General features: G+C 43.0%; 1 protein-coding gene across 2 annotated transcripts in view; it reads left to right on the top strand.

Moving 5' to 3' along the window:
• The window catches only part of LOC144593638 (venom phosphodiesterase 2-like), a 101,087-nt gene that overhangs the window by 11,458 nt on the left and 63,420 nt on the right, over nucleotides 1-26,209 (top strand). For both annotated transcript variants that reach the window (XM_078399513.1, XM_078399511.1), the window contains exon 2: nucleotides 14,499-14,568. In XM_078399513.1, coding sequence (XP_078255639.1) covers nucleotides 14,499-14,568 — 70 coding nt within the window. The remainder of the gene's footprint in view (nucleotides 1-14,498; nucleotides 14,569-26,209) is intronic.

The following is a 26,209-nucleotide window of genomic DNA, read 5'->3' as shown; positions in this document are numbered from 1 at the left end:
CTCTTAAATCCATTTTGCTTCCTTTCCTGTTTTATGGAATCGCTCCTGTAGGTGTTAAAGTTTGATTCTAATAGACAGACAACAATAATTATTACGCCAATTGGAGTGGGAGAGCTGCAACTAGTATTTAAAAAAAAAAAAAAATTTAAATCAAAAAATACTTTATTCGAGTAATAAATATCATTTACAAAACATCTTTTTTAACAAGCCCATCCGACATTTCCGGAGGTTACATTCGATACAGGCATTCACTTAGACATTTACTTACATTTACAGACATTTACCCAGTATCCCTTATTTGGAGGGGCGTCTCTCTCCACCACACCCTACCCCCCATGTCCAGCAGCGGAAGGACCCTAATCTGTGGTCCTCCCCCACAGAGCCTTGGCGTTGGCTGCACCAAGCTTCAGTGCGTCCCTCAGCACGTACTCCTGCAGTCTGCAGTGGGCCAGTCGGCAACATTCCTTGACGGACATCTCGCTCCGCTGGGAGGCCAACAAAGCTCGGGCAGACCAAAGAGCGTCTTTCACCGAGTTGATGACCTTCCAGCAGCACTCAATGTCGGTCTCTGAATGCGTCCCTGGGAACAGTCCGCAGATCACAGAGTCCTCTGTGACGGAGCTGCTCGGAATGAATCGTGACAGGGACCCCTGCAAACCACTCCAGACTCTCTTTGCAAATCCACACTCTGTGAAGAGGTGGGCCACCGTCTCCTCTCCGTAGCAGCCGTCCCGAAGGCAGCGTGTGCTGGTAGTGAGGTTCCGGCGGTGCAGGAAGGATCTGACTGAGAGGGCTCCCCTCACCGCCAGCCAAGCCAGGTCTTGGTGCTTGTTGGTGAGTTCTGGCGATGAGGCATTTTGCCAGACAAGCTGGGCAGTCTGCTCTGGGAACCACGCCACAGGATCCATGGAGTCATTCCCCTGCAGTGCCTGCAGGACGTTCCGTGCTGACCACTGCCCGATGGACTTGTGGTCAAAGGTGTTGGTCCGGAAGAACCTTTCCACGAACGACAGATGGTTCGGCAATGTCCAGCTGACTGGCACATTGCGTGGCATCTGCGCCAGGCCCATCCTTCGCAACACCGGGGACAGGTAGAACCTCAGCAGGTAGTGGCACTTGGTGCCCACGTGCCTTGGCTCTACGCTCCGCCTGATGCAGCCACATACGAAGGTGGCCATCAGGACGAGGGCGACGTTGGGCACGCTTTTACCCCCGTTTTCTGCCGACTTGTGCATTGTGGCTCGTCGCACCCGGTCCATCGCCGACCCCCAGATGAAGCTGCAGCTAGTATGCTTGCATACTACAGTCACTCGAGGACCCCACTCACCTACAGAGTGTTTCAGCAGCATTTTTATTCACCAAATACAATAGGTTTTGATAGCAGAACCAGACGCCCCACACAGGTGGTCTTGCAAGAGGATAGGAATTCAATGAATCATCACCCACTATCACTGGCCATTGTCCGAGGTCATTAATTCAGTCTATTAACATAAACACATCTTCCTGGTGCTCAACTTTAGGGTGATTGTAAGAGGCTCAGTCTATTAACATAAACACATCTTCCTGGGACTCAACCTCATGGCAATTGTTAAGAGGCTCAGTCTACTCTGCTCTTCCTTTGTATCCGTTTCCTGTCCTTTGTAAGATTACAACACCCATTCTTCAATCTCAAGCTGGCATCTACACAGAGATAGACTTGCAGGCATCTGAGGTATGCAATTTAATTTAGTGACAGTTCACCTTCATGTAGCATTTGGTCACATACACCTTAACCCTTAAATCTTTACATAGGAGGCTGTCCTGACTGTACGCAGTACTCCAAATGTGGCCTTGCCAACATCGTATAGATGTAACATGATATCCCAACTCATTTGTACCCTGACCAATGAAGGCAAGCAAATGCCAAATGCCTTATTCACCACCCTGACCCTATGTTCCTGATAAATCATGGGATGTGGGTGTCAGTTGCAAGGATGGCATGTATTGCCCATGGGCACATGCCCCCACTTATGTTGTTAAGTCACTTCAGAGGGAAACTAAGAGTCAGCATTGTTGTTTTGGATCGATGGCCAAACTCTGGCCTGAGACATGGCTACAAGAGGACCAGGGCTGGGAGCTGAATATTCAGGGGTACACAACGTACAGAAAAAACAGGCAGGTTGGGAGAGGGGGCGGGATAGCTCAGTTGGTAAGGAATGATATTCACTCCCTTGCAAGGAGTGACATAGAATCAGGAGATGTAGAATCAGTATGGATAGAGATGAGGAATTGTAAGGGTAAAAAGACTAATGGGAGTCATCTACAGGCCCCCAAACAGTAGCTTCGACATAGGGTGCCAGTTGAATCAGGAGCTAAAATTGGCATGTCACAAATGTAATCATGGTGGTCATGGGAGATTTCAACATGCAGGTAGACTGGGAAAATCAGATTGGTAATGGACCCCAGGAAAGAGTTTGGGGAGTGCCTCCGAGATGGATTCTTAGAACAGCTTGTACTGGAGCCTACCAGGGAGAAGGCAATTCTGGATTTAGTGTTATGTAATGAACCTGACCTGATAAGGGGACTTGAGGTAAATGAGACATGAGGAGGCAGTGACCACAATATGATAAGTTTTACTCTACAAATTGAGAGGGAGAAGGGAAAATCAGAGGTGTCAGTATTACAGTATAGCAAAGGGGATTACAGCGGCATGAGGCAGAAGCTGGCCAAAATTGACTGGAAGGAGGCCCTAGCAGGGAAGACTGTGGAACAGCAATGGCAGGTATTCCTGGGAATAATGCAGAAGTTGCAGGATCAATTTATCCCAAAGAGGAGGAAAGATTCTAAGGGGAGTAAGAGGCACCTGTGGCTGACAAGGGAAGTCAAGGACAGCATAAAAATAAAAGAGCAGAAGTACAACAAAGCAAAGAAGAGTGGGAAGCCAGAGGATTGGGACTCTTTTAAAGAACAACAGAAGATAACTAAAAAGGCTATACGGGGAGAAAAGATGAGGTACGAGGGTAAACTAGCCAATAATATAAAGGAGGATAGTAAAAGCTTTTTTAGGTATGTGAAGAGGAAAAAAATAGTCAAGGCAAATGTGGGTCCCTTGAAGACAGAAGCAGGGGAATTTATTATAGGGAACAAGGAAATGGCAGATGAGTTGAACCGGTACTTTGGATCTGTCTTCACTAAGGAGGATACAAACAATCTCCCAGATGTTCTAGTGGCCAGAGATCCTAGGGTGACAGAGGAACTGGAGGAAATCCACATTAGGCAGGAAAAAGTTTTGGTTAGACTGATGGGACTCAAGGCTGATAAATCCCCAGGGCCTGATGGTCTGCATCCCAGGGTGCTTAAGGAGGTGGCTCTAGAAATTGTGGACGCATTTGTAATTATTTTCCAATGTTCTATAGATTCCGGGTCAGTTCCTGTGGATTGGAGGTTAGCTAATGTTATCCCACTTTTCAAGAAAGGAGGTAGAGAGAAAACGGGAAATTATAGACCAGTTAGTCTGACATCAGTGGTGGGGAAGATGCTGGAGTCAATTATAAAAGACGAAATTGCGGAGCATTTGGATCGCAGAAACAGGATCGTTCTGAGTCAGCATGGATTTACGAAGGGGAAATCGTGCTTGACTAATCTACTGGAATTTTTTGAGGATGTAACTAAGAAAATTGACAGGGGAGAGCCGGTGGATGTGGTGTACCTCGACTTTCAGAAAGCCTTCAACAAGGTCCCACATAGGAGATTGGTGGGCAAAATTAGAGCGCATGGTATTGGAGGTAGGGTACTGACATGGATAGAAAGTTGGTTGACAGACAGAAAGCAAAGAGTGGGGATAAATGGGTCCCTTTCAGAATGGCAGGCAGTGACTAGTGGGGTACCGCAAGGCTCGGTGTTGGGACCGCAGCTAATTACAATATACATCAATGACTTGGATGAAGGGATTAAAAGTACCATTAGCAAATTTGCAGATGATACAAAGCTGGGTGGCAGTGTGAACTGTGAGGAAGATGCTATGAGGTTGCAGGGTGACTTGGACAGGTTGTGTGAGTGGGCGGATGCATGGCAGATGCAGTTTAATGTAGATAAGTGCGTGGTTATCCACGGTGGTAAGAATAGGAAGGCAGATTATTATCTGAATGGTGTCAAGTTAGGAAAAGGGGTCGCACAACGTGATCTGGGTGTCCTAGTGCATCAGTCACTGAAAGGAAGCATGCAGGTACAGCTGGCAGTGAGGAAAGCCAATGGAATGTTGGCCTTCATAACAAGAGGAGTTGAGTATAGGAGCAAAGAGGTCCTTCTGCAGTTGTACAGGGCCCTAGTGAGACCGCACCTGGAGTACTGTGTGCAGTTTTGATCTCCAAATTTGAGGAAGGATATTCTTGCTATTGAGGGCGGGTAGCGTAGGTTTACTAGGTTAATTCCCGGAATGGCGGGACTGTCATATGCTGAAAGACTGGAGCGACTAGGCTTGTATACACTGGAATTTAGAAGGATGAGAGGGGATCTTATCGAAACGTATAAGATTATTAAAGGGTTGGACATGTTAGAGGCAGGAAACATGTTCCCAATGTTGGGGGAGTCCAGAACCAGGGGCCACAGTTTAAGAATAAGGGGTAGGCCATTTAGAACAGAGATGAAGAAAAACTTTTTTAGTCAGAGAGTTGTGAATCTGTGGAATTCTCTGCCTCAGAGGGCAGTGGAGGCCAATTCTCTGAATACATTCAAGAGAGAGCTAGATAGAGCTCTTAAGGATAGCGGAGTCAGGGGGTATGGGGAGAGGGCAGGAACGGGGTACTGATTGAGAATGATCAGCCATGATCACATTGAATGGCGGTGCTGGCTCGAAGGGCCGAATGGCCTACTCCTGCACCTATTGTCTATTGTCTTGCCACTTTCATGGAACAATGTATCCCCTATCCCAAGGACTACAGTTGTTCTTCTACAATCAGAAGAATCTACATGGTTTACTGATTAAAAACTTAGCATCCTTACCTGATCAGGCCAGAGTTTGGCCATCGATCCAAAACAATGCTGACTCTTAGTTTCCCTCTGAAGTGACTTAACAACATAACTGGGGGCATGTGCCCATGGGCAATACATGCCATCCTTGCAACTGACACCCACATCCCATGATTTATCAGGAACATACAGTGTGGTGACATTGAGTTTGGGACTAGTTTAAACTGATGGTGTCTGCAGCCATTGAAACTTGCTCACATAGCTTTTCAACCCTCCAGTTCTGCCCCCCTCCCACCCAATTGAAGCGTTGTCATGGATAGTTATTGTAGTGACCAAAAAATAGTTGTGCAGTGCCAGCTTTGAACATACTTGTTGACTGGCACTGCACAACTATTTTTTGGTCACTACAATAACTATCCATGGCAACGCTTCAATTGGGTGGGAGGGGGCAGGACTGGAGACTATGGTCTGGGATTTCGTAAATGCGAATCTTACTTGGCATTGAGCCCAACTCTCGATGCTATCTGGCCTGCAACGTGAAGGTCCAAATAGCTTAATCAGTGGAGTTGCAAATCATAAATAGAAGTCCCATTTCTGATTTTACATACCAGAGGGAAAGTCATTGACAGAACTAGTGAAGAGAGCTGGGTCTAGGATTCACTCGTGCAATGAAATGCTGAGGTACTAACATCCACAGATATCCTCTTTTACTCGGCATGATTCCAGTTAGAGGCGTGAAATAACTTCCTCTATTAGTCCATTTTCATAAACAGGATGGGAAATGGTGAGGGGTATTGATGCAGCTCGGGGATATGATCTTTAACAGGGTTCTCCTGGGAGAGCTAATCTAATAGAGACATGGCACACAGCCAAGGCCACCAGAACGGGGTTTGGACCTTGAGCAACAACTGATGTCACCCATCTACGGTGTTTGGCTTTCCCTTGGAAATGACGTTATAGGAAGTGATTTCCCCAACCACTCCAAGAGAGCACAGTCTGAGGACCTGGGTAAACCTACAATAGGTGACATAGAGCAACCAAATAGTTCAGGAGATCCTTGAAATTGTCTTGTTCCCCAACCAGTATACAGTTTGAGTCTGAAGAAGGGTCTCGACCCAAAAGATCACCCATTCCTTCTCTCCAGAGATGCTGCCTGTCCCGCAGAGTTACTCCAGCATTTTGTGTCTATCTTCGGTGTAAACCAGCATCCGCGATGGTTAAATAGGGTTTCATTGCCGGCTGAGCAGACAGGCATTCCTGCAGTCACGGGTCTGGTTCTAGGAGAGTATGTCCAGAGTGTTTAATTGCCATGTGTACTGAAAACAGAGCAATGAAATTCTTACTTGCAGCAGCATAATGGTGAATAGAATAAATAGAATATATGTGGAATAGAATAAATATAGAACGTGAGAAAGTATTTAATGGGTTGGGAACCATTCAAAACAGATAAATTGGCAGGCGATAACTCGTACATCTTGGACTTGAAAGAAGCAAAGGATGAAATTATGAAATATCCCACTACAACTTTTCAATCCTCCCTGGCATTTGGAGTAGTGCCAGAGGATAGGATGTCTGCTGGCACTGTAGTATTGTTTACAAGGGGAGGGAGAGATCAATCAGGTCAAAACAATCGAGTTAACATAATGTCAGCATCAGTAAATTATTGGAATCCATTTTAGGAAACTTGTTAAGAAAGGCACAGTTTGATTGCTAACAGTCAGCATATGTTTATTATGGGAATTTGATGTCTTCCTATTTTGATTGATTCTATTTATAACAACGAGAGTTGATGAGGGTGTTTTTGATGTAGTCTACTGGGAGTATGGCAAGGTTTTTAACAAGATCCCATTTGACAGGTTGATCAAACAAATAAAGGTTGATGGAATCCAAGGGAGAATGGCTGATTACATCCAAAATTGGTTTAGTGGCAGGAAACAAAGTGGTTGGTAGACTTTTTTTATGATTGAAAGCAATTATCAGTGGGATTTAATATGCCAAAATTAAGAATTGGAATCCACATTAATGTTTGGTTATAATGCCAATTAATACACTGAGTCATTTCACAATAGCATATGAAGTGAACCTAATTCCTTGAAGAGCGGCTTTTTTTTAATAGGTGAGTTGAGACGTACATTATAGAAGTTTCCACCAAATCCCCTGAGGATGCTACTTGTCTTTGCCACTGGCTGTGTCATTGTTGAGGATGGACGAGTTTATAGACATCCCACCTCCTGTTCGCTGTTTAATTGTTAGATGCGGGGGGGTTGCAGAGCTTTAATTGATCTATTGGATGTAAGATTTCATAGCTGTTAAATGTTGCAATTTAAAACTGCAGTTTAATATTCCTGTGGGCTGTGCTGTAAGTCACCACCTCACTTGAATGCATGCTTGGTTTTGCTGCTGACATGCTTATTGTTCTTCATTGAACAAAGATTAAGTTTTAGACCTGATGAAAGCAGTAGTGTGATGGATATACCATGTCCTGGAGTTATGGGTATGTCATAAGGACATAAGGAATAGGAGTAGAATTAGGCCATTCGGCCCATCGGCTACTCTGCCATTTAATCACGGCTGATCTATCTCCCTCCTAACCCCATTCTCCTGCCTTCTCCCCATAACATCTGTACTAATCAAGAATCTATCTATCCCTGCCTTATTCGACTGACATTCTGACAGGCAGGTTTGCTAGTGCTACACGGGTGGGTTTAGTGGGGGGGTGAAGGGGGGGGGGTAGAGTCAACAAAGTGGAAGCCTATGCTTGTAGTTAACGGGAAAGAGAGTGTAGGAATGGTCACGTTTAAACTAACAGGGCAGGGGGATGGGAACCCAAGCAAGGAGAGAGAGGGCCGTAAAAGGAGGACAGAAGCAAAAGGTAGAAGGGAGATAAGAAGAATAAACCTGAAAGCTTTGTGCCTTAATGCGAGGAGTATTCGTAATAAGGTGGATGAATTGAATGTGTAGTTATCAGTTAAGGAACGTGATACAGTTGGAATTACGGAGACATAGCTCCAGGGTGACCAAGGCTGGGAGCTAAACATGCAAGGGTATTCAATATTCAGGAAGGATAGACAGAAAGGAAGAGGAGGTGGGGTGGCATTGCTGGGTAAAGAGGAGATTAATGCAATAGCAAGGAGAGACATTAGCTTGGATGCTGTAGAATCGGTATGGGTAGAACTGCGAAATAGCCAAGGGCAGAAAACGCTTGTTGGAGTTGTGTACAGACCACCAAACAGCAGTAGGGAGGTTGGGGGTAGCATCAAGCAGGAAATTAGGGATGCATGTAGCAAAGATACAGCAGTTATCATAGGAGACTTTAATCTGCATATAGATTTGGCCAACCAAATTGGTAGCAGCGCTGAGGAGGAGGATTTCCTAGAATATATATGGGATGGTTTTTAAAAAAGTTTAAAATATTTATTTTTATTGAAGGAAAGATACAATACGAAAAACGTAATGCATTACATTCCCCTCCATTTTGTTCTTTATATATAACAACAAAAATAACCCTCACCCACCATCCCTGGTCACCCCTTTGCAGCTGATGTGTTCACAATACATCATATCACAAATACAAATGCACAATTTGACAGCAAAACCTTACATCCTTCCAAGGCGCAGGCCCATACATATCTACAACATGTCAGATGGTTCAGGATTCTCTCATTCATTATGCATCAGCCATCCTGTAAGGTAATCGGCAATTGTGTAAACAAAAATAAGTAAATAAATAAAAGTAAAACATAATTAAAGGCAGATCCCCAACTACAATCAAGTGCCCTTAGTCAGTGGGTAGTTCTTTTAGATTCTCAAAGTATGACAGAAAAGGTTCCCATTCCGAATAAAACTTTTTCACAGACCCCCTCAGTGTAAATTTGATCTTTTCTAGTTTTGGCAGCAGATGGAGGAGTTGTAGATTTCCAGACCAGCAAAATTCTCCTACGGGCCAAAAGTGATGTGAATGCAATGATGTCAGATTGGTTTGCATTTAAACCCAAAGTTCCATCTGTTACGCCGAATACAGCTACAAGTGGGCAAAGCCTCACTGTCACCCCAAGGACTTCACTGATGGTTTTAAAAACCACTGTCCAGTAGTCACCAAGTTTGGGGCATGACCAGAATGCGTGAGCTAGATTGGCTGGAGAGAAGGAGCACTTGTCACAGCCAGCGTCTGTCCCCGGATATATGTCGGCAAGCCTAGCTTTGCTTAAATGAACCCTGTGTAAAACTTTGAATTGTATGAGCCCCAATCTTGCACATGATGACGAGGAATTAACTCTTTTCAGTGCTTCTGTCCAGCATTCATCAGACAGATCCATGCCAAGGTCATCCTCCCACCTAGTTTTAATTTTGTTCAGGTTTTGATCCCCTAAAGACATCAATTGAGAATATAATGCAGAGATCAGTCCTTTATTTGCAAAGGTAAGAGTGAGTTTATCCAACCCTGTGACAGACGGGAGATCAGGAAAAGAAGGAAATGTTTTCATGGCAAAGTGGCGGATCTGAAGATATTTAAAGAAATGATTATGTGGGAGGTCATATTTTCTGCACAGGTTATCAAAACTATCAAATATGTTGTCAGTGTATAAATCCTTAATACACTTAAGACCATTCAAACCCCATTGTCTAAAGGTTGAGTCAAGTGTAGAGGGGGGGAATAAATGGTTACTGTGAATGGGACCCAGAACTGAAGCTGATGTGAACTTATAGTGACAGCGAAATTGATAAAAAAAATTTGAGGGTGGATAGTACAACAGGATTGGATGTGAATCGAGAGGATTTCAATGGCAGGGAGGAATATACTAAAGCTGGAAGAGACGAGGAGTAACAAGACTGTGACTCAAGCAGATACCAGTCTGCATCTGGTCGGTGGAGCCAGAATAATATCTTTTGGATATTAGATGCCTAATAATAATGAATAAAACTGGGAAGGCCCAGTCCACCAACTTCACGACCTCTTTGGAGAGTACACTTATTAACCCTTGGAACCTTATTGCCCCATATAAAGGAGGTTATACAACTTCAGATAGCTCCTCTGTCCCTCCCTTCCCCTCCTCCTTCCCAGAGCTCCCTCTATCTTCCTGTCTCCACCTATATCCTTCCTTTGTCCAACCCCCGACATCAGTCTGAAGAAGGGTCTCGACCCGAAACGTCACCCATTCCTTCTCTCCCGAGATGCTGCCTGACCTGCTGAGTTACTCCAGCATTTTGTGAATAAATCGATTTGTACCAGCATCTGCAGTTATTTTCTTATAGATTGGTTAACTGTTAAAAAATGACTTGGATAGGAAGACCGGCAAACACTGGAACAAATAAAGAAATCTGGGAAGTACAGTCATATGGGATGGTTTTTTAAACCAATATGTAGGAGAACCGACTAGAGGGCAGGCCATCCGAGACTGGGTATTATAGACAATAGACAATAGACAATAGGTGCAGGAGTAGGCCATTCAGCCCTTCGAGCCAGCACCGCCATTCAATGCGATCATGGCTGATCACTCTCAATCAGTACCCCGTTCCTGCCTTCTCCCCATACCCCCTCACTCCGCTATCCTTAAGAGCTCTATCCAGCTCTCTCTTGAAAGCATCCAACGAATTGGCCTCCACTGCCTTCTGAGGCAGAGAATTCCACACCTTCACCACCCTCTGACTGAAAAAGTTCTTCCTCATCTCCGTTCTAAATGGCCTACCCCTTATTCTCAAACTGTGGCCCCTTGTTCTGGACTCCCCCAACATTGGGAACATGTTATCTGCCTCTAATGTGTCCAATCCCCTAATTATCTTATATGTTTCAATAAGATCCCCCCTCATCCTTCTAAATTCCAGTGTATACAAGCCCAATCGCTCCAGCCTTTCAACATACGACAGTCCCGCCATTCCGGGAATTAACCTAGTGAACCTACGCTGCACGCCCTCCATAGCAAGAATATCCTTCCTCAAATTTGGAGACCAAAACTGCACACAGTACTCCAGGTGCGGTCTCACCAGGGCCCGGTACAACTGTAGAAGGACCTCTTTGCTCCTATACTCAACTCCTCTTGTTACGAAGGCCAACATTCCATTGGCTTTCTTCACTGCCTGCTGAACCTGCATGCTTCCTTTCATTGACTGATGCACTAGGACACCCAGATCTCGTTGAACTCCCCCTCCTCCTAACTTGACACCATTCAGATAATAATCTGCCTTTCTATTCTTACTTCCAAAGTGAATAACCTCACACTTATCTACATTAAACTGCATCTGCCATGTATCCGCCCACTCACACAACCTGTCCAAGTCACCCTGCAGCCTTATTGCATCTTCCTCACAATTCACACTACCCCCCAACTTAGTATCATCTGCAAATTTGCTAATGGTACTTTTAATCCCTTCGTCTAAGTCATTAATGTATATCGTGAATAGCTGGGGTCCCAGCACCGAACCTTGCGGTACCCCACTGGTCACTGCCTGCCATTCCGAAAGAGACCCATTTATCCCCACTCTTTGCTTTCTGTCTGTCAACCAATTTTCTATCCATGTCAGTACCCTACCCCCAATACCATGTGCCCTAATTTTGCCCACTAATCTCCTATGTGGGACCTTGTCGAAGGCTTTCTGAAAGTCGAGGTACACCACATCCACTGACTCTCCCTTGTCAATTTTCCTAGTTACATCCTCAAAAAATTCCAGTAGATTTGTCAAGCATGATTTCCCCTTCGTAAATCCATGCTGACTCGGAATGATCCCGTTACTGCTATCCAAATGCTCAGCAATTTCGTCTTTTATAATTGACTCCAGCATCTTCCCCACCACTGATGTCAGACTAACTGTGTAATGAAGAAGAATTAGTTAACGATCTTGTGCAAAGCCCCTTGGGCAACAGTGACCATAATATGGTGGAATTCTGCATTAGGATGGAGAGTGACACGGTTAATTCAGAGACTAGATTCCTGAACAAAGAAAGGAGACTTTGAAGGTATGAGACGGGAATTGGCTAGGACAGACTGGCAAATTATACTTAAAGTGTTGATGGTGGAGATGCAATGGCAAAGATTTAAAGACCGCATGGATGAACTCAAAAAACTTTTGTTCATTCCTGTCTGGCGAAAAAATAAAACGGGGAAGGCGGCTCAACCGTGGCTAACGAGGGAAATCAAGGGTAGTGTTAAATCCAAGGAATAGGCATTTTATGAACATTATCAAGGCCACGCCTAGCTACCTTTGCTCTGGGGAAAAAGAGTCCCAGCTTATCCAGCCTGAAGTTCTGAGTTTAGTTTATTGTCACATGTACCGAGGTACAACCTCTTCTTACATCTCAAGTTCTCCGTTCATGGTAACATCCTTGTGAAACATCCAGCATTTTGTGTCTATCTTCGGTTTAAAGCAGCATCTGCAGTTCCTTCCTACACATTACGCCTTTTATTGTATATTTTACTAATGGAGTAGTTTTCTCACAGAGTTTAGACAAATTTATGGTACATCTAGGATTTAGAAGCCATAAACATTCAGGGATTTGGTTTTAGTTGTGCATGGCCAGACTCCAAAACAAAATATATTTTGCAATTGTATTAAAATTCAACCAGTTGTTCAGAAATTTGATACATTTTTTTCTTCATAATAGGCAAGTGATAAACTGAAGAGTGAAATCTTTTTCAGTACTATTTCTGTTTTCTGGGCAGCCACATTTGCAACGCGAGTTCTCTCTGAATTTGGAAAGTGGCTAATTTAAAACAGCCGGTCAGTTTTGTGATTTTGCGCAGAAAAGTGCAAGTATTTTGTACTCTGAAAAAATGGTTGGAATTGCTGGTAGATTAAAGCACAGTCTGTTCCAGATGTAATCCTCTAAACAGGTCATCAAACACAAAAGCTCTAAGTGTGCTAAATCAGACTCCAATGGTAACGGTTAAACGTTATGCAGATTGAAGAAGGAAATCTGCAGCTCAGTCAATAATAATCATAAATCTCATTGTTATTTTCATTGCTATCTCTTTCATTGCGAGCTTTGAGTTTATATTTAACATTTTTCTTCCGTCTTTTGAGTCCATGCAAATCCTGACAGCATTCACATTTCTCTACTTACTTCTCTGTAACCTTTTGACTTGTAATAATCCTTCTACAAATCAATGATTTTACTACTGCCCATCTACAGTAGGGATTATTGACAGTAGCCATTTCACCTAACAACCATCACAATTGCTGGTAAATGGAAGGAAACTAACGTGTCTGGGGAAACCCATGCAGTTACAGGGAGAATGTGCAAACTTCAGACAGCACCGGAAGTCGGAATTGAACCTCGGCTCAATTGCTTCTGCTTAGTGACAATTGGGAGATCTTCCAGCCCCTTAAATGCTCTGTTTTCTTTTGTGTCTACTCGAAACCTGGTAATGGATAGTTGTCAGTTTATCCATATCTGGAAGGCTGATGAGCTGAGCCAATTAACTGATGGTTCTGCTCCCTGGTGAAAAGGTCTGAGCTGTTAGTGTTAGAACTGTTAATGTGGTAGCATTAAGCACAATGGATTGTTGGCCAGAGGCCCTGATCATGGTTTAGCCAAGGAATTTAAATTCAAGTAATTAAACAATTCTCAAATAAAATGCTAGATCCAACATGGTCATTGGAAAACTAATGGATTGTTTAAAAACAATACACACCTGGTTCACTAATGTGAATGATATTTAAAAAACCCCACTGAAGCAGAATAAATGAAATTATCAAAGTAAAGCACTTAATTAAAAGTATCTAACCCCCTTCACAGTGGCTGGTCTCAATATTGAGTCAATGACAGATATTAGTTGTGCTGAGCCAGGGGTCTAGAAAGACTTCTTATTTGGCACCTTGTCTTTATAGCTGCCATTTCAAGTGTGGACCTATCCAATTAAAAACCACAAGAAATTGCAGAGAATTATGGATACAGCCCAGTCCATTACACAAAGCAGCCTTGCTTTTCCCCATTTTCTCTATCTGCACCACGCTGCCTTGGGAAAGCAGCCAATATAATCAAGAACCGCTCACACATCGGCCATTCCTTCTTCTTCCCTCTCCTGTCAAGCAGAAGACAAAAGCTTTGAAGTAGATGCCACCAGATTCAAGAATAGCTTCTTCCCCCTGTGATCAAACTCTAGTATGGACCTCTCAGAAGCTAAAGATTACTCTCAATCTCCCACTTTACCTCGTCACATTCCTTGCACATTTTTTAACTGCACCTCCTCCATAGTTGCGACACTACATTCTGCGCTTTGTTTCCTTTCTTTTTTTGTTTGATTTGATTGTTACTATTGTGTGGTATGATCTATCTGGATAGCATGTACACTAATTTTTTTTCACTATATCTCGTTACACTTGACATTAATAAATCAATGCAAACAAACAGTGGAGGAAACTTTACTGGGTGGTCAAGTTATACAACCAAATGGGTTTACATCCCATTGAAAAGGTGAAAATTACCCCTAAATGTTTAATTACCTTGTGATACTTCCAGCAAACAATTGATGCTTTATGCCAAAGTATAATACAAAGTATTGGAAATGCATAAATAGATCTGTGTAAACCTATGATATCTATTTCCTTCTGCATAGGTGCTGCTGGTTTTGCTGTTAATTTTACTCCTTGGACTGGCCCTTGGACTTGGCCTCCGATCAAATGCAGGTATTTAATGCAGCCTTCTCCATCAAATGTACAAATTGTTACTTATCTTTATTGTGATATCCTTGAATATTTTTGATCGTTTAACATCATAAGACATGAGAGCAGAATTAGGCCATTCGGCCCATCGAGTCCTCTCTGCCATTCGGTTAAGGCTGAACATTTTTTCCCACTCAATCCCATTCTCCTTCCTTCTCCCTGTAACTTTGACACCCCTGCTAATCAAAAATCTATCAAACTGCTTTTAAAAATACCCAATGCCTTGACCTCCACAGCTGTCTGTGACAATGAATTCCACAAATTCACTACCCTCTGGCTAAATAAATTTCTCCTCATCTCTGTTCCAAAGGTACGTTCTTTTATTCTGAGGCTGTGCCCTCTGGTCCTCGACCAGGGGTATCAAACTCATTTTAGGTCTCGGGCCTGAATGGGCAAAATGCGGGCCGGATCAGTTGTGCAAGCGTGAACGCACGTGTGCGCGCGCGCTCCCACAGCTTTCGTTGCCTGCGTTTTTTCAACCTGCTCTCATGTGTCTCAGTCTCTGCTGTAACTACAAAGTGTTTCACTTTACGAATTTCATTTCTTATGAAGAAGATTGCCTAGCAAGCATTACTTTTATGATTGATATCTAGGTCCTAGATTGAGTGGATGTGGAAATAATGTTCCCAGTAATAGGAGATTCTAGGACCAAAGGTCACAGCATCAGAATAAAAGGTCATACATTCAAAATGGAGATGAGGGGGAATGGGTGGTGAATCTGTGGAATTCATTGCTGCAGACAGCGGTGGAGGCCAAGACATTGGGTATTTTTGAGGCAGAGATTAATAGGCCTTGATTAGGTTACAGGGAGAAAGAAGACAAGGGAATGTGGTTGAGAGAGAAAATAGATCAGCCATGGTTGAATGGCAAAGTAGACTTGATGGGCTAAATGGCCAAATTCTGTTCTCCTGAATTATAGTCTTCCTACAGTGTTTATGTTTTGCCCACAATGGGCTGGCTGGGTGGTGAACAGCCAAACAGCAGCTACCTGGCATGGTGAAAGATGGTCTGTCCATCATCTCACCTGAAGGCCTTGCTCCCCATCCTTCTCCTTGTGTCTTCCTTCCTTCCCCTCACATCCTCTCCCCTCTCATGTCCTTCCCTACCCTCACCTTCTCCCTCATCTGCCCTCACCCTTTCCTCAGCTGATCCCTTCTCTCACCCCCACTTCCTTCCTTCCAACTACTCCCCCACTCCCCTTCCTTACTTCATCCTCTCTCTTTCCTTACCTTGTCCTTAAATCCCCTCCCTTCCCTCATCCCAAAACACCATTCCTCCTCTCATCTGCTCCCTTCCTCACCCCCTCCATCCCTACTCCCTCACTCCCCTCCCTCGACACCCTCTCTTCCCTTCCTCATCCCTAAAAACCCTCCCTCCCCTCATCTGCTCCCCCTCACCTTCCTTTACCACCACCTTCTCTTCCCTATCCCTGCATAACTAACAGCACGTCTTCACATCCCACCTAACCTTAACCCAAACCCAGAGCCCACACCCTGGAGAGCAGCTCAGACTTTGGAACGCTGGCTGCGGCCCCATTCACAGTGCGGCGACTTCCCACCAGCCTCTATCCACGCACTCACTGGGTCTCAGGTCCATGGCGGTGGTCTCTTGGTCTAATCTCGTTGCCAAAGAACTGCTGCCCCTTTTCTTTACCTTTTTGCCACACAGATGTCCTGCTGGAAGGGTCAGCAGTCCCTCGGGATTTTCTAATCTCTTTGCCAAAGAACTGCTGCCCCTTTTCTTTACCTTTTTGCCACACAGATGTCCTGCTTTGCTATCCAAGGTCTGATGATGGTCGACTGCCAGGATGTGGCAACAAAATCAAGTAATTCGTAATTCAATAGTGCAAAGGGCATCTGTGCTGGAATCTTAGTTGTTTACAAATTACAAGAATAGTTTAGACAAAGGGACCAAGTTCAATATGTCTGGTTTACTGTTAGCACAGGCTCAAAAAGTAAACAGCAAGGAGGGCACAAAATATCTGTAAAGTAAAGAGGGAAAAATGAGCAGGCAAACATATCGCAGTTGAAGTTTAAGATGAGGAAGTATGAACTTATCCATTTTGGAATGGAGATTGAAAAACAGAGTATAGTGTGAATGGTGAGAGACTAATTTATATTGTTCTGTGAGTTCTATATGCTCTTGTTCCAGAAACATGCTTGCTAGCGTGCAGGTAAGCAAACCAATAGAACACAAAGTGGGATGTTGGCCTACCGTCTTTTTCTGCATCCTGAAGCTACTCAGAGTCATACAGCTTGTAAACAGCCCATCTGGCCCAACTTGCCCACACCAACCAACATGTTCCTTTTACACTAGTCCCACCTGCCTGCGTTTGGCCCATATCCCTCCAAACCTGCCCTATCCATGGACCTGTCTAATTATTTCTCAAACTTTGCAATAGTCCCTGCCTCAACTACTTCCTCGGGCAGCTCGCTCCACACTTCCACCACCCTTTGTGTGAAAAAGTTACTCTTCTGATTTCTATTAAATCTTTCCCCCTCACCTTAAACTAATGTCCTCTGCTGCTCAATTCCCCTACTCTGGGCAAGAGACTCTGGGCCTACCTGATCTACTCTTCTCATGATTTTATGCACCTCTATAAGATCACCCCTTATCCTCCTGTGCTCCAAGGAATAGAGTTCCAGCCTGTTCAACCTATCCCTATACTACTGTGGCCACAAATTAGTAGTGTCCTTGATGTCGTCCATCTTGTCCACTGTCTTCCTTTTCACTGATTACTGCTGAATAAATACAAATATTAATAGTACCTGTAAAATCCTGAAGCAAGCTGAACAACTGTGATGCCGATAACATTTTAACCATGTAGCCGGTTTTATTTATTTTTCACCAACCTCTTCACGTTTCACACATCGCAGCTTGCTTGGAAATCAAAAGTAACCATTGAGAAATTTCCAAATATTTATCTTGCTTTTGTTGGCTCGGTATGGAGTTGGGGTGGCTGTGAAGAGAGAACATTGTAAAGCTAATTTGTATCAAAAGTCTATCCTTTTGCCATTATCTATTGAGAATTTGCCTTTGATCAGATACATCACTGAATTTGTTTGTAAATACATTTGTGCTACTCGTATATGTCTTTTTTTAAAAGATTTTTTTTTTTCAATTTTCGGACATTTTTCAATTGTCCCTGGGCGGTAGGGAGCTGTGGAAAGCTGTGCAATTACTAATTGATCCCTGTTACATAGGTGGTTGTGGTAACTCTCTTTAAACTATTGAAGTCTTAAAGTGGATTGCTTTGGGTGGGTAATTTCAGACCTGTAAATGTTTTTTTTTAAACTGCATTTGCTGGAAATCTGAAATTCCTCTCCTCCCCCCCCCCCCCACTGGAAACCTGAAATAAAAGGGATGGGGGGGGGGGGGGGGGGGGAGGAAGGGAGAGGGGAATGTTTATTAATACCCAGTCAGAATGGTGACTGATCTGCAGACCACTGTGGTTCCACAAATTTGCTGTTTGTCTTGTTGGTGGCGAAGATTGTAAGGATGATGGATTCTGTTGAAGTCACAGAGATGTTGCACAACTTCACTGTGGACCATTCATATGACACCCTCGTTATCCATATGTATTTGTGTAAACATAGTGTACATTGTGTGAACAGGAGGACAGTGTCGTTCTTTAGTTTAGTTTATTATTGTCACGTGTACTGAGGTGTAGTGAAAAGTTATAGTTTGCCTGCTATCCAGTCAAAGAAAAGGCTCTTCAAGAATACAATCAAGCCACCCACAGTACACAGGTAAAGAATAAAGCGTACAACATTTAATGCAAGATATAATGTTTAAGTTCGATAAAGTCCGATGAAAGATAGTTTAAAGGTCTCCAATGAGGTAGATGGGAGGGTTGGACTGCACTCTAGTTGATGAGGGGACCGTTCAATTACCAAAGAAACACAGTAAAATCATCATTATGTTTTAAGTCAGTGCACAAGGGCTTTGTTGATAGACAATAGACAATAGACAATAGACAATAGGTGCAGGAGTAGGCCATTCAGCCCTTCGAGCCAGCACCGCCATTCAATGCGATCATGGCTGATCACTATCAATCAGTACCCCGTTCCTGCCTTCTCCCCATACCCCCTCACTCCGCTATCCTTAAGAGCTCTATCCAGCTCTCTCTTGAAAGCTATCCAGCTCTCTCTTGAAAGCACCCTTGTTTCTCAGTTGGAGTGCTGTGAGTTTGCTGTCCGGAGACGTACATATGAATTAGGCTGATGTTGAGAATGTGTTGGTCTGTTAAAGATGCCTTTTTTGGGATAAGAGGTTAAATAAGGGGTTAAATGTGTCCTGTTTGCCTACTCAGCTGGACATAATAATAATAATAATGTATTTTATTTATATAGCGCTTTTCAGGCGGCACGGTAGCGCAGCGGTAGAGTTGCTGCTTTACAGCGAATGCAGCGCCGGAGACTCAGGTTCGATCCTGACTACGGGTGCTGCACTGTAAGGAGTTTGTACGTTCTCCCCGTGACCTGCGTGGGTTTTCTCCGAGATCTTCGGTTTCCTCCCACACTCCAAAGACGTACAGGTATGTAGGTTAATTTGCTGGGAAATTGTAAAAATTGTCCCTAGTGGGTGTAGGATAGTGTTAATGTACGGGGATCACTGGGCGGCACGGACTTGGAGGGCCGAAAAGGCCTGTTTCCGGCTGTATATATATGATATGATATGATATGATATACTCAAAGACGCTTTACAGAGATTTAGAGAACATAGGGAAATGAATAAATAGATAAATAAGTAAATAAATAAACGAACAGAGAAAGGAGACAGAAGGTGAGGTGACCTTCAGTGGTTGAAGGCAGTACTGAACAGGTGAGACTTCAGCGATATTTTGAATGTGGTGAGTGAGGAGGAGTCTCTAACGGTTTGGGGTAGTGAGTTCCATAGGGTGGGAGCAGCGATGGAGAAAGCCCTGTCCCCCCAGGATCTGAGTTTGGTCCGGATGTGGGGGGATAGGAGATTGACAGCAGCAGAGCGGAGGGTGCAGGTGGGAGTGTGCCTGTGGAGGAGGTCGGTCAGGTAGGATGGGGCCAGGTTATGGAGGGCTTTGTAGGTTATGAGGAGGATTTTGTACTGGATTCTCTGGGGGATGGGGAGCCAGTGGAGTTTATAAAGGACGGGGGTGATATGGTCACGGATCGGGGTGTGGGTGAGTAGACGGGCAGCGGAGTTTTGAATGTATTGAAGTTTACTGCTGATTTTTGAGGATGCGCCATAGAGGAGGCTGTTGCAGTAGTCCAGACGGGAGGTGATGAAGGCGTGGATGAGGGTTTCTGCAGCTGTGGAGGAGAGGGATGGACGGAGACGGGCAATGTTTTTGAGGTGGAAGAAGGCTGTCTTTGTGATGTGTTTGATGTGTTTGTCGAAGGAGAGGGTTTGATCAAAGATGATTCCAAGATTCCGGATGTGAGGTGAGGTGGATACTGGGAGACCATCAATGTTGAGGATGAAGTAAGATCCCAGGGCATAGAAATCAATACACCATTTGAATGCTTTATTTGGGTTGCCTTGGATGATATTTATCCTTTTATCGACAATGCTAAACTGTTAATTATCATTGTTTATGGGAGCATGTGTGTACATTGTTTTAAATCTTGTTAAATGTTGTTAAACGCAAGTTGGCCTGAGATTTTGAAAGGTAATATAAAAATGCAGTTTTTTAAAAACTGTTCCATTCCATGGTTTGCAGAAAAGACCAGTTGTGGCATATTTTTGTGACTCTTACAAAGCAAATATTTATCCTCGCATGTGGGAGTGAGGTTTGGCACCCTGGTCTTTTTCCTGCTTCCGGAGTATCACAGCTCTGTATTCTGGATCTGTTCCGTACATTTGAACATCCATTCTCGGCTGACGTTGCATTGATGATAGGTCAGAGCAAGGCTGCTGTTATTTGGATGAGATGCTAAAATGAAACTGCATGTAAATCTTTTATGTTGGATCTTCTACACTTGCCGTTCAACTTTTTTTTCCTTCAAAAGGTTTGATGGAAAGTACAGGGAATCTAAAATAAAAACAGAAAATGCTGGAATTCCCTGACAGTTCAGGCCACAACTGTAGGTAGAGAAACAGAGCTTTCAGATAGAAAACCCTTTGCGAAAACTGGGAAAGACAAAAGCTTGTTTTGAGCTGCAGGGAAGAATGAGCTGGCAATCTCTAATAGGATAGGCTTTTAAACAATTTATCCGGACCATGAATCAGTGGGAGCAATTAGAATGGAAAGAGTCACAAGAACATTGACCAAATAACGTAGGAATGATCTTCATGTTCTGCATGTTGCATGCTCAGCAGATTGGGTTGGGCAAAAGGGAAAAAAGAGTAAAAAGGGAAAATAACATATCAACTGAGCCAACATTGCGGATGGGTGATATTAACAGATATATCAAGTTACCTGAAGTTGTAGACTCAATGTTCAAGTTGACAAGTGTGCCATGTTCCCAGACAGAACACGAGGTACTGTTCCTCAAGCTTGTGTTGGATCTCATTATAACGGCACAGGAGACCACAGACCAATAGGCCAGAGTGGGAGTGGAAAGTGTAAGAGATCTCCTGTATTCCCAGCCAATATACATAAATCCTTCAACCAAAATCATGAGAAACCGTCTGGGATTTTTATTCTATTACTGCTTATGGTAAATATTGTGCTCAACATTTGAACCTGGAATACAACAAATATATAGTGTGTAGTTAGAATGGGGAAAATAGAGAATCTTATAACAGTTTTAATAGAGAATCGTGTAACAGTTCTAAAAAATCCATATGCTGTTGGCATAAACTGTACTGTGTAGATAAGTGGGTGGTATATTGTAGGGACCTATGTAAAGCTGTGAAAAGAATTACCAGGTGATTATTTTATTATTTAACATCAGACAACTGAAGTGCGCCCTTTGAATATAGCTTGTTGCTGGTCTGCGCTGAGTATTTCAATGGGCAATTCAGCTCCACTCTCCTCTCAGTGGCCACTGTCTTTCCACCACCACAATCAGACATCTATATACTAAAACTTTCATTTGTTTGTTTGTTCCTGAACTACAGCCAAAACGGTACACGATAGCGTGGCAATTTTAGGCCCACCTTATTCACTGTCATCCCTTTGGTGCTAATGGAAGAAGTTTCATTGAAATCGGTGTTATATTTTTAGTTATTCACATTTTAAAGTTTAATTCTCTCTCCTAGGAAGGGAGGGGGTGGATGGAGTGGGGGGGGGGGGGCGAGAGAGGGGGGAGGGGGAAAGGGGGGGAGGGGAGGGGAGGGGGAGGAAAGGGTGCTGCACCAATGCAGGAGAGGTTTGGGCCCAATAGATCCACTTGTTCTAGTTAGGTTTAAAATCAATGCACTCTTTTTGGGTAAAACAGAAATTTGGATTGATTGAAAGATACAGCATGGAGGCAGGCCCTTCAGCCCATCAAGTTCACGCTGACCATGAATCATATCTGACCACTGATACTTTCACCAACACCAAGCTGTGGTGTTGTTTCTCAAACTTTCATGATCCAATAAATCTACTGCTTAACATTTTCTGCTAAAAGTACAGCTGCAACCTCTTGCCCATCCACATACCTTTTAATCCCTCATTCATGTAACTTTCCAATCAACATCTATTGTATCCCCTGTTGAGCTTTCATATCTACTTAATGGAGTACATCTCAATACAATATTTCATCTGGGGAAGAGCTTATTTTCTGCATGTTTAACTTTGGTCTTGGCTTGGCCCCTGTTTAAAAAGTGCTCAATCCAGCCCTGCGCGCCTCTTGCTTGGACTGACTTTTCGTAATCTTGCTGATCAAAGTGTCCTCGTGCCTTGCTGCTGCGGCATTCAGGCCACATGAAGTGGATTATTGGTGGCAGGTACACCTGAGATGGCAGATCCTGGGACCCTATCCATGCAACCCATTTTGAATGACCTGATTGAATCTCCCTCTGCTGCTCTCCGGCTTCTAACCCTTTGCTAAGCTTTTTAGAGCAGACAAAACAGATGACTTTTCTAGGGAATTTTTTGACCTGAGATCTGTCTAACTAAGAATGGCAACTTTTCTTACAGTAAATTAGTTATATTTTTAATAACTTTGCAATAGTTTTTTTGTCACCATTATTTTTAACAAGCTCTGTATTCTAGGTTTTTGATTTCAACAACTACCTAAAATACAGTTGAAATTCATAAACTAAGATTTGAACTGACTGGTTGATGAATCCAACAGTGTAAACAATACGTCATATTGCTTGATCTGGAGACCAAGAATTGACCAAGAATTGCTTGATCTGGAGACCAAGAATTGAGTCAATGTCTTTGCCTTTATGATGCATTTTACCTTTTTTTACCCGAATGATAGGGAGAACTCGGTTTTTTTGAAATTAAAAACTTCTGTTTCCTCATTTAAAAAAAAGTATATCCTGAATTAAAAAAAATTCCCATAGCTGGACCTTAACCTGCCTATTCACACAGCAGTATCCTTTAGATGGGATTAAACTGCCAAATATTCAAGCATAGTGTACTATTAATTATCTTTCTTTGGATCTTGAAGATTGCATGTTTTGCTTTAGTGCCATGCCCATGTGTTTTACTTGATAATTTCTTGCACAATGGTGGAGAACTTTCCTGCAGGGTCCCATGAAATGCTAAAAGTAAGCTTGTGGTTATAGGCATAATTAATGAAAGCTTCAGAACCATGACCACAGCTTCCATAGATGGGAAGTCGAGCTGAAAGAAGAATTAATTTGGGTTGGTCCTGGTTCTTTTGCCACATCCTGATTTATGGTAAATGTGTGCCACTGGGAAGAGTTTTGGAAGTAATTCATCTGTCTGTCCTTTTGTTGAAATCAAAAGGGAATGAAGGGAGAAAGTAAGTTTTATTTTTAGAAATCCCTATAATTTAGGGTTGTGAACCTTTCAAACAAAATCCTCTCTTTAAATTATAGCTTTATGTACAGCAAACTAAATTACAGTAAACTTCAACTTGGCATGTTGATCACTGCACTTGTGATCAGGATGTTCCGTGATACCGTGGAAGCAGGATAGTGTCCTCTTATTGCTGCTGTTCAGAGTGGGAACCTTAGAATATAAACTGTTGAGCAGGCTGTGGTAATACAATGCCATGAGTAAGCCATACCATCAGTAAGCAATGCGAAACCTGCATTGAATATTAATTTGGAATAAATTGATTTGGTCTTCTGCTCTGCTCTGTATTGCTGTTAAATATTGTAGCTGTAATATGGTGTTGTCACGGCAGAATTCTTTGTGCTTGTGTATGTAATATTCTACTGCACCATTGGAAGTTGTTGGATTTTTGTTTGTAGAGGGTCAGGTTATTTGTTCAGTGGCTCCAATTTCTTGGCCTATGGAATTTCCTCTCCAGACTACATTGTTTCTTTGGCTTCCAATTTAGCTCAAATCCTTAACCAAAAAAATTAAATCATCATCATTCTAACATCTCTGACCCAGTGTCAAATGTTTCAACTGACTATATTCAAAATGCTCCATAAATGCAAGTTATTGTTTAAATATTCATCGCGTTACAACGTAATAATACAATGAAAGATTATGGCCTAGGACTGGCAATTAAAATTAGAAGCATGATATGGAAATTCTTCAATTGAGTAAAAGGCAGACATTCTAAAGCATTTAACCACATCCTTGAGGAATGCCACAGAGAATCTTCAACAAAATGGAAGGTTTCAATTTGTGCATAAAAATAAATCTGTGGTTTAATGATTTGGAACCATGCCCTGTCTTACTTGAGCATAAACACTATTTCAAACCAGATTGTGTGGAAAAGTAGCTTCCTGTTTTGTGGTATGATGAGCTTTTAGGAAACTTTTAAAAACACACCGATGTTGACTTTGAAAGTTTTATATATTTATGGTAGCTGCTAATTCATTTTCAAAGGGCAGAGTTTCTTGGCGTGATGAGTGTTTACTTGAGGGGTGTCGGAAGTGAAAAATGGTCCTGGCCAAGGTTCCCCAGGAGGCTTGGCTTGGGTATACCTTAATACATCAACATAATGATGGATTAGTAATTACATGGTTACTACCTCATTATTACTTTACTAATATTCCCATATGTGGCTTTAAATGGGGAAAAACAAAACTATCGAACATACTCTGCATGGAATCATTATGGAATAGAATTCATCCGATCATTCAAATTACTGGTGCTATTTAAGAGCAATCCAACTAATCCTTTTCCCTTGCACTTTCCCCATCTATTTCCAGATAATTTCATGTTTATAAGTGATAGGAGAAGAATTAGGCCATTCAGCCCATCGGTCTGCATTCAATCATGGCTGATCTAACTCTCCCCCTCATCCCCATTTTCTTGCCCTTTCCCTGTAACTCCTGACTAATCAAGAATCTATCTATCTCTGCCTTAAAAATATCCATTGATGGCCTCCACAACCTTCTGTGGCAATGGATTTTACAGATTCACCACTCTCTGATTAAAGAATGTCTTCCTCATCTCCTTCCTAAAGGAAAGTCCTTTTATTCTGAGGCTATAACTAGTTCTAGACTCTCCCACTAGTGGAAACATCCATTTTATCCAAGCCTTTCACTATTCGGTAAGTTTCAATGAGGTTCCCCCTCATCCTTTTAAACTCCAGCAAGTAGAGACCCAGTACTGTCAAACGCTTATCATATGTTAACCCACTCATTCCTAGGGTCATTCTTGTAAACCTCCTCTGGACCCTCTCCAATGCCAGCACATCCATCCATAGAATTTTCATTCACATAATGCAATTTATAAAACCCAAGGTCCCATACAACAAATTTGGTTAATTTATTGTCATAAGCACCAGGGTGCAATGAGATTTCATGTTTGTGTGAAGCTCCTGGGGTAAATGGTGTACATGCTAATGATAGATACAATAATAAATACAATGGTATAATGCAAAATAGTACAAATATTGTAGCGCAATGTGAAGTAATGCATAAACAACAAAGTGCATGAAATGAATAACTGAATGAAGTAGAGTTAAGAGTAAAGTTCTTGGCAGCACTTCCAGGAAGGGGGGTGTAAAAGAGATGATTGGTTCAGGAATCTGATAGCAGAAGGTAAAAAGTAGTTCTTAAGTTTAAACATCTGGGGTATCAATCTTCTCCCAGAAGTTACTTGAGAGAATGGGCAGAGCAGCAGCATCCTTGGCAATACTTCCATTGATCCGACTAACAACAGCAGTATCATCAGTGAACCTAAAGATCGAGGTTGCACTCTACTTGGTCACACGGTCATGACGGTGCAGGGAGTGGAACAGGGGACTGAGCGCAAGATCAAGGTTATATAAGAAATTTAGACAGGAAGATAGAGGGAGATCTGGGAAGGAGGAGGGGAAGAGAGGGACAGAGGAACTATCTAAAGTTGGAGAAGTTGATGTCTCGACCCGAAACGTCACCCATTCCTTCTCTCCTGAGATGCTGCCTGACCTGCTGAGTTACTCCAGCATTTTGTGAACAAGATCAAGGTTGCACTCTACTTGGTCACAGGGTCATGACGGTGCAAGGAGTGAAACGGGACTGAGTGCAAGATCAAGGTTGCACTCTACTTGGTCACACGGTCATGATGGTACAAGAAGTAGAACAGGGGACTGCGCGCACAACCTTGAGG

This window comes from Rhinoraja longicauda, chromosome 5 (assembly GCF_053455715.1).
Source record: "Rhinoraja longicauda isolate Sanriku21f chromosome 5, sRhiLon1.1, whole genome shotgun sequence".
Lineage (NCBI taxonomy): Eukaryota > Metazoa > Chordata > Chondrichthyes > Rajiformes > Arhynchobatidae > Rhinoraja > Rhinoraja longicauda.
The sequence above is the reverse complement of the archived record's forward strand: the minus strand, read 5'-3'. Positions and strand labels throughout refer to the sequence as shown.